Source organism: Cicer arietinum, chromosome 1 (assembly GCF_000331145.2).
Source record: "Cicer arietinum cultivar CDC Frontier isolate Library 1 chromosome 1, Cicar.CDCFrontier_v2.0, whole genome shotgun sequence".
NCBI lineage: Eukaryota > Viridiplantae > Streptophyta > Magnoliopsida > Fabales > Fabaceae > Cicer > Cicer arietinum.
Genome location: NC_021160.2, coordinates 16,898,101 through 16,907,265, shown reverse-complemented (window position 1 = coordinate 16,907,265; position 9,165 = coordinate 16,898,101). Strand labels below are relative to the sequence as shown.

Genomic DNA, 9,165 nt, shown 5'->3' with positions numbered 1-9,165 from the left:
TTAAATAGAAGTTCACAATAGTATTATAAATAAAATGTTTGTTTTTTATTTTAAAAATTAAAAATATTTGATATATACAGCTCATGAGAATATAAATTATAAAAAAGAAATACATTATACGTATATTTATTTAAAAATTTAAAAGTTTGAAAACTAACATGCCTAGTAAAACCAATTTTTTTAAAATAAATAAATCAGATTACCTATTAAATCACTAAATATAAAAGTCCCTACACTTTCTTTGAGCAATTTTAGAATTTATAGAGTGTTTTCTTTGTAGATAAAGTGACAAATAGAAAATATATAACAACCTCTGAATCCATCAATATCCTTTCAAAAGAAGGTGATTTGTGTGGGTTTGAAATCTTAGACAAAAGTTGCAATATAACAATCCTAAACCTACGAAATAGATCATTAGAAGTATATGTAACATTAAAAATCAAAACAATATAAGAATTGAAAATTGAAATAAAGGTGAAAAGGCACAAGTTAAAACTTGGAATTTGGTAGCATATTTATAGGACAATTGCATTTTGAATGGGGATGCAAATTAGGGTTTTAACAATTAAGGCTCCTATGTGGCCCAATTTAGTTTTTTTTTAGTTGTCGTTGTTGTTGTTTTTGCTTGTGTCTTTTGATCCTAATCTATATTTTTCATTTTAAAAGCTTATTTTTCCAATTTCCAAAAAAAAATGAAAATATATTTGTATACTGACTTCAATTTGTTCGAAAACAGTTGTAAAAAATGTGGTTAATACTATTAAAGATAATTTTGTTTAGGTCAAGCAATTGAAAATTATGAATATAAAATTAATTGAGAATTAAGAAAATGAGTATGTAGATGTGTTTTTTTTTAAGTTCATTTTGGAATGTGGTTAATAAAAAACATATATGTAGATTAAGGATTATTGGCTAATACGTATTTACATTTACTATTCAAACTTATTTTTTGTTGTACATGGAGAAAAATATAGTGATTTAATGCAATTCAAATTTGCTGTGGTTTTTTTACTTTGAAAAGTTCATTAATTATCAAATGCTTAGTATTAATTCCATAGTGTCATTTCTAGTAAGGAAATGATAAATTTGATTCTTTTATAATGGGATAAATTGTATAACTATAATTATAGTCATTGATATTCATTTTTTATTTTAAATATTTGTAAAAATGCATTTAATGACAAATGGACCACAAAGAAAAAAGCATCGACAGGATGCCACGTGTAACAATGAAATAATAAAATAGAATCTTAGTATTTATACGTGTGAAATAGTCCTCCGCGAAGAGTCTATAGACCATTTATTATTATTATTATTATTTTGAAAAAGGTCTGTAGACAAATTTAACCGGTTTGAAAAAAATAATTATCGATCTAAGTTTATATAACTGCATCATATCTATAAGATGAAGAAAAATCAATGGTACCATAGAATTAAAATAACTAGACAAAAATAGTTAGAAATCTATAATAAGGCCCAGCAAAGCCAAAGTTACAATGACAAATAAAGGGCCAAAAATAAGCCCATAACATATATCTTAACCATGAGTATTAAACAAGAATAATAATAGTAATAATAATAATAATGCTGCTTTCAAGTCAGTTAAAAAATAACCAGAAACTTTGTCAAAAAAAGTTCTGGCAAAAACAGATCTGACTATATAGCATTTTGATTTTAAAATAAAAAATGCTCAAAATTACATTAAAATTCTATAGCTGTGATCATATTTGAGTTGGTTTGGCACCTAATCCAAGCCATGACATGGACTCAGTTGCCTTGTTAACATGCTCCATGGTATTTGTCCTTTGATATGGTGCTTTTGCTGCAATTCTGTATATACAACAACACAAGGAAACAAATTATTATTATCTTAGCATATACAAACTTCATCAACAAGTTTTGTACCCAAAATAATACTTAATCAACAAGTTAGATTAAATTTTTTCAAAAAAGATTCAAATATTTAATTAGGAGTTACCATAATTGTTTCAAAATCTATAGTCCCTAGTTACCAAAATTGTTTGATTCAAAGGTAAACAAATCTTGTTTTGGAAATATTAAAAATTATATTAAAAACAAAAATAGAAAAGGAATACAGAAATACTACTTTAGGATCTAATTGGTTAGAGATTATATTTATTTATTTCATTTCTTGTTTTCTGTTTCAATGAAAACAAACCAAACAGACCCTTAACACAACAAGAAATATTTCAATTTTAAATTTTATTTAATTGAGAGTGGTTACCTATCCTTTCTCTTCTCCAGGAACCGATGAAGCGAAGCTTTCCTCGCAATCGGCAGATCTGCGCAGAAAAGAAAATTCACGATTAGAACAACATAATCCATATGTTTAAAGTATGTGTATGTGTGTGTGTGCGCATGTGTCATCCTAAATTTTAGCGTTAATGGTTTTAAGAAATTACCACAAACGATAGGTCTAGAGGGAACTTGAGGGTGTTCAAGAACGGAGCCAGCGCCAGTATTAGCGACAATGTTCACACTAGGAACAATTGGAGTGGTTGAATCAGCGGAAGTTCTGACCAAATTAATCGGAAACGAAGGCTGGCTCTGTGTGTAAGTGAAAACAGAATTGTTGTGGCTTTGAGAGATTCCTTTGCTTGCAAAAGACATAAGCTCATGTGCTCTATCAGCTGGAAAATCATCAAATACAATTACTTGACCGCCATAAAACATCGTCAACTGTGCAGCTTTAGGTCCCTTAATAGCACTGCAAATCAATAATACAATATCATATGTTAGTGAAATAGCAAAAACAAATTATGTTGAGATGATAATTAACTCAACACAACAAATAGGGTCTGAAGGAACCTAGATCCTAAACAGCTGCAGTAGTCATAGGGACTGACAATTTATAGAGAGATTTAGATTTCTCTCCGTAAATCTTCCAGTCCCTGTGACTATTTGACCATACAACAACTGTAGAGGATCCGAATTTGATCTTGAGAGGGTAGATATATGCAGCCTTTACCCTCACAAGTGGAGAGGCTGTTTTTGGGTTCGAATCCTCTCCATCACCTCCATCACGATCTTCCTCCATCTCTCTCTTGAACACAGATCCTCTACAGTTGTTGTATGATGTAACAGTCGTAGTGGTCCTGTTAGATTTAGAGTAACGGTCCCTACAATTGTTGGTCTCTAAAGCTAACAATCCCTGCGACTGTTGCACCATACAACAGACATAGAGGATCCAAATTCCTCTCTCCTCATCATCCTCAATTTTTTTAATAATCTTCTCTCTCATTATACAATTGTTTTGAGATGGAGAGGATCCAAACACGGTTATTTCCGATATTTGGACATGTGATTGAAAAGGCAACAAACATAACGTTGTACTAGGCTCGCCCTCTTACCATTTTTCATTACTCAATTAATAATTAATATTTTACTTGTCTAATTTGGTATGAAATGAAATTAATAGAAATCAGAACAATCTAAAGAAGCAACAAAACTCACTTGGAATTGTTCAAGGCAGCTTGTGGAGTGAGCAAATCCATGGTTGTAAGGTTCTTTGGTGTCAAGTTGTTTTCCTTGTTAGGAAAGAAGTTCATGGTTGTTGCAGAATGAGAAGATGTCTCAGGAGACCCTGCAAGTTATTTTTTTTTCAAATTTAGAAAAAACCATTGAAGAGAAAGCAAGCATATCTAACAATAATAAGCAAAACATGTTTAATTAAATTCACAAAAAAAAAAAATTTAAAAACCATCTAGTTAGTAACAAGATTACAATCTAATCAAATTTAATAAACTATCTAATCTAGTAAATAACAATTTATTCATTAATTAATTGGAGCCATGAATTAGATCTGTGAATTTAAAAAAAAAACACCAAATAAACAACATGCAAATGAATAAATTAAAAGGTAAATATTTTAGATTTTATATAGAATTCAACCCCATAGAAAATTTAAAAAATAGGGGAAAGTAGAGATACCCATTAATTTTATCTCTAGTAGAATTTATTTGAGAACTAACCAAGAGGAAAGGAATAATTAGCCATTAAGATACCCGATTTTTTAGTCAAAAAAAAAAAAAAGATATCCAATTTAAAATTTTCCTCCCTCGTATCTCAAAACAAAAAAATTAAATCATTTTATAGGGAAGAATAAAAAAGAGAACTAGGCAGTATAAGAAAAAAGAAACAAAAATTTCGGAGAGATTAAGGTTCCGTACCAATTGGGTCGGTGTTGCATGTCATCCCAAGAGAAAGATCTTTGAAGCTACCCTTTTCCTTAATATATTGACTCAATAAACTGCAAGTTTGAGAGAAAGTTGACTTTTCCGGTGACCTCGCCGGTTTCTGGCCGGAAATCTCAGAGTGTTCCGATGAGGTAGACATTGTTAGAGAGAGAAAGCGCGTTGTTTGAGGATGAGAGTTCTAAACAATGCAAGAGTGCGATGATGATCTTTGTCTTCGATGCTTTATGTTATGTTTATTATATATAAGGAAAAGAAAATAATTATAAAAAATAAATTTTATTTGGGGAATAAAAAAATGTATTTTTTTTCTTGGAGGTGGGAAATTGAAGCACGAGGAATATGTGTGTGTTTTTAAAGTTGGTCTACGGGGGATGCTTCTTTTCTTTTCTTTTTATTTTTTATTTTTTATTTTATTTTTGCCGCTGTTTCCTGATTGTTGTGCTGTTTCTTGCGTTTTGTTCAAAACCACTCTCTTAACATTATTGATCAATATTAATAATTACTTAATTTGTTGACTATTATTGTTGTTAATATTAAAATTTAGTGAAATTAGTTTGAACACGTGTTGTTTGCGTTGGTAAAGCTAAACGGACACGGCAAAGGTTGTGTTGTGCCTTTTGTTTGGTCGCTCCAAACCAATTGCGTAATCGTGTTTGCCTTATTTTAAGACTGCGTTTGTCAGTGCCGTAAATGGCCTCACGTTTTTCTTTTCTCACTTCACGTTTTTACTTCTCATTTAACATTTCATAATATTTCACGCATCGAATGAGTTATTATTCGTCTCTTCCATTGTTAATATTTTAGAAATATATTGAAAAAAATTAATTTGTAGAAATATAAATTTGACATCACTATTTTAAGGTTAATTATGTCTTTTGATATTTTCACTCAATTCTTTATATTTTTTCTTTTTTCTCCCATATTTATTTTAAAATGAAATATAATCAAAAGTAGTAGTTAAAAAATTGGTGTATTTAGTTAAAAATTAAATTTATATACATCAATTTTTAATTACTTTTTCACTTATATTTTATTTTAAAATAGTACTAATTTATATTGTCTCTTTTTCAAAAGATGTGTCATTTTCAATTTATTTATTTTTCCTTTTTCTTTATTTTTCTTTTATCTTCTTCTATTGTCTTCTTTCTTGATATTAGTAATATATATTTTATTGTGGTTTACTAATTATAATTTATTATATAAAGCATACATGGAATAAATATAATTCGTTAACCAGTTAGTTAAACGATGATATTTCGTCAATTAATTACTTAAGATAAAAATGTGACTATTTAATTATAAGTGTATCTATTGATTAATTTTTAGATAAAAATATGTTGATAATTATAATAAAAAATAGTTATTTGACACAAATATTACTATAGTAGTATGTCTTTGGAATATATTTTTACATAAAAGTGAGAAAATTGTAATATACTAATAGAAATTATTATAAAAGTTATACTTGAGAAAATCATACTTTATTTAATTATTTGAGTGTATATTCAATATTTTCCAGATATTTTCCAGATAAAAGTGTGAGAAAATTATAATACATAAATAATAGTTTGTTGAGCAAATCATGTATGAAACAAATGTATGTAACAAACACACTTTATACAATAATTTTTAATGTACCTATTGAATATTTTAGTGTTCTATACAATAATTATAATTTTTAGTGGGTAAAAGATGATATTCCAGTTATCAATTGTTTAAGAAATAATGGGAATTATTGAACAAAAAAAAGTATATTTAATTATTAGTGTATATATTGATTTCTTTTGATAAAAAGTGTGCATAAATTATCCTACTAATTATAATTTATTGTACAAACTATACACGGGACAAATTTTTGTTACTAATCAATTAGTTAAAAGTAGTTCATTCAAGAATCAATTTGTTAAGAAAGAAATATGCATTTGATTGTTAGTATGTATCTTTAATATTTTTTTAGATCATAAAAGTGAATAAAATTATAATACACTAATTATAATTTATTCTACAAATCATATATAGGACAAATATTTATCATTGACCAATTAGTTTTGAAGATGCTCATTCACAGATCAATTAGTTAAAAAAGAAATGTATATTTAATTATGCTGTATTTTTTGAAAATCTATATACTATATAACAAATAATTATAGAAAAATAACATGAAATAGATAAACAAAATATAAAAAATTAAATAATAATTTTGATAAAACAAGTAAATTATTGACGTATCTACTCTTTAATGAGGATGTTTCCATGGTAAAATACAACTTAAATATCTCTATAATTTACTCATAGTAATTTATCGGACAAATCATACATATGATAAATGTTTGTCATAATTACTTAATTAAAATATGATTTTTCACAGGTAAATTATTTCAAAGATAAATGTGTAATTGATAATTATTGTATCTTTTGAATATCTATTTAATGAAAATGCAAAAAAAAAAAAAAATTAATGCATGAATAATAATTTCCCGTAAAAACATACGTGAAATAAATATTTGTTATGAATTAACTTGTTAACAGACAGTCCTTTATAGGTAAAATAATTAAAAGAGAAATGTAAATTGATTATCGGTATTTGTCTTGAATAACTTATTAGTATGTTTCTTAAATAACTTATAGTAGTTATAATATATTGTACAAAATTATAAATGCGACAATTTCTATCTATTATATTTAATTCTAATTAAGCATGCATTACAATTTGCAAACCCTAATCCCACTCAACTTTATTTTTTATATGTATGTCATTAATTCAATGTTTGCACAAAAATTGATGTGTTGGAAATCTAAATAATGCATGTAACAATTTTCTACTTTTCTTTGTTAATTTATCATTTCCAATTGAATAAGAGTTTATCATTCCAAAGTAAGGATTATATGCATTTAATCTATTGTTAAAAATATGATGAAAATTTAATGGATAATGCATAAAAAAATTTGAGAGTGGTTATTATGCTTGGGAAATTGTTAAAACATTAAATATTAATGTTTGTTCCAATATGCAAGTCAAATTGAAAAACAATACAAACACCTCTAATCCAAAACACAGTTTATACAATAATTTTTAATATATCTATTGAATATTTTAGTATTCTATACAATAATTGTAAATTTTAATGTGCAAAAGATGATATTTCGGTTATCAATTGTTTAAAAAAGAATGTGTATTATAGAACACAAAAAAATAAAAAAAATAAAAAAGTGTATTAAATTATTAGTGTATATATTGATTTCTTTTGATAAAAATATGCATATATTGTCCTACTAATTATAATTTATTGTACAAATCATACACATCACAAGTTTTTGTTATTAATCAATTTGTTAAAAGTAGTTCATTCAGGAATCAATTAGTTAAGATAGAAATATCCATTTGATTATTAGTATGTATCTTTAATATTTTTTAGATTATAAACGTGAATAAAATTATAATACACTAATTATAATATATTCTACAAATCATATATGAGACAAATATTTATCATTGACCAATTTGTTTGACGATGGTCATTCACGGATCAATTAGTTAAGAAAGAAATATATATATATATATATATATATATATATATATATATTTAATTATTTGTGTATTTTTTGAAAATCTATATACTATATAACAAATAATTATAGAAAAATAACATAAAACAGATAAGCCAAATATTAAAAATTAAATAATAATTTTGATAAAATAAGTAAATTATTGATGCATCTACTCTTTAATGATGATATTTCTATGGTAAAATACAACCTAAATATCTCTATAATTCACTGATAGTAATTTATCGGACAAATCATACATATGATAAATGTTTGTCATGTTAATTATTTGTGTATTTTTTGAAAATCTATATACTATATAACAAATAATTATAGAAAAATAACATAAAACAGATAAGCCAAATATTAAAAATTAAATAATAATTTTGATAAAATAAGTAAATTATTGATGCATCTACTCTTTAATGATGATATTTCTATGGTAAAATACAACCTAAATATCTCTATAATTCACTGATAGTAATTTATCGGACAAATCATACATATGATAAATGTTTGTCATGATTAATTAATTAAAATATGATTTTTCATAGGTAGATTATTTAAAAGATAAATGTGTAAATAATAATTATTGTATCCTTTGAATATCTATTTGATGAAAATGCAAAAGAAATAAAGTTTAGTGCATGAATAGTAATTTCCCATATAAACATAAATGAAACAAATATTTGTTATAAATTAACTTGTTAAAAGATAGTCCTTTATGGGTAAAATAATTAAAAGAGAAATATATATTAATTATTAATATGTCTCTTGAATAACTTATTTGTATGTTTCTTAAATAACTTATAGTAGTTATAACTTATTGTACAAAACTATAAATACGACAAAGATTTATCATCTATCTATTATATTTAAATTTTATTAAGTATGCAATTCAATTTGCAAATCCAAATTTGCCCAACCTTCTTTTATGGGTATGTCATTAATTCAATGTTTGGACAAAAATTGATGCGTTGGATATCCAAAATATGCATGCAACAATTTCCTATTTTTCTGTCTTAATTTATCATTTCCAATGAAATAAGAAGTTATCATTCTCAAAATAAGATTTATATGTATTTAATCTATATTGTTGAAAATATGATAAAAATTTAATAAATAATGTATAAAAAATTTGAGGGTGGTTATTAAGCATGGGAAATTGATAAAACATTAAATATTAAAATTTGCTTCATTATGCGAGTCAAATTGAAGAACAATACAAACACCTATAATCTAAAACCATTGCCATATATTATAGTGTATATTTATTATATTATTGATTTAATTAAAAAATTATTATATTATTAATTAAAGAGTTAAATAAGTTTTTGATATCTATAAATATATAATGTTTTGCTTTTAATTTCTCTAAAATACTTTTTTAAATAATTGTTCT

The 9,165-nt window shown here is 25.3% G+C and overlaps 1 protein-coding gene across 1 annotated transcript; it reads right to left on the bottom strand.

Moving 5' to 3' along the window:
* Positions 1 to 1,439: 1,439 nt before the first annotated feature.
* Positions 1,440 to 4,416, bottom strand: LOC101495051 (protein TIFY 10A-like). The gene is made up of 5 exons (NM_001364943.1): positions 4,191 to 4,416; positions 3,475 to 3,604; positions 2,424 to 2,728; positions 2,246 to 2,303; positions 1,440 to 1,830 (listed from the first exon to the last, which is right to left on the bottom strand). Exons 1-5 carry the CDS (start codon positions 4,354 to 4,356, stop codon positions 1,722 to 1,724), a joined length of 768 nt encoding a protein of 255 aa, NP_001351872.1. The 5' UTR covers positions 4,357 to 4,416; the 3' UTR covers positions 1,440 to 1,721.
* Between the last annotated feature and the right edge of the window lie 4,749 nt (positions 4,417 to 9,165).

What these genes read in the sequence shown, in the direction of transcription:
- LOC101495051 (NM_001364943.1), bottom strand. Translation starts at nt 4,356, where the DNA reads ATGTCTACCTCATCGGAACACTCTGAGATTTCCGGCCAGAAACCGGCG. An exon ending in ATGCAACACCGACCCAATTG is followed by an intron (nt 3,605 to 4,190) that starts GTACGGAACCTT and finishes AATAACTTGCAG; the next exon opens with GGTCTCCTGAGACATCTTCT. An exon ending in CTCTAGACCTATCGTTTGTG is followed by an intron (nt 2,304 to 2,423) that starts GTAATTTCTTAA and finishes TTTTCTGCGCAG; the next exon opens with ATCTGCCGATTGCGAGGAAA.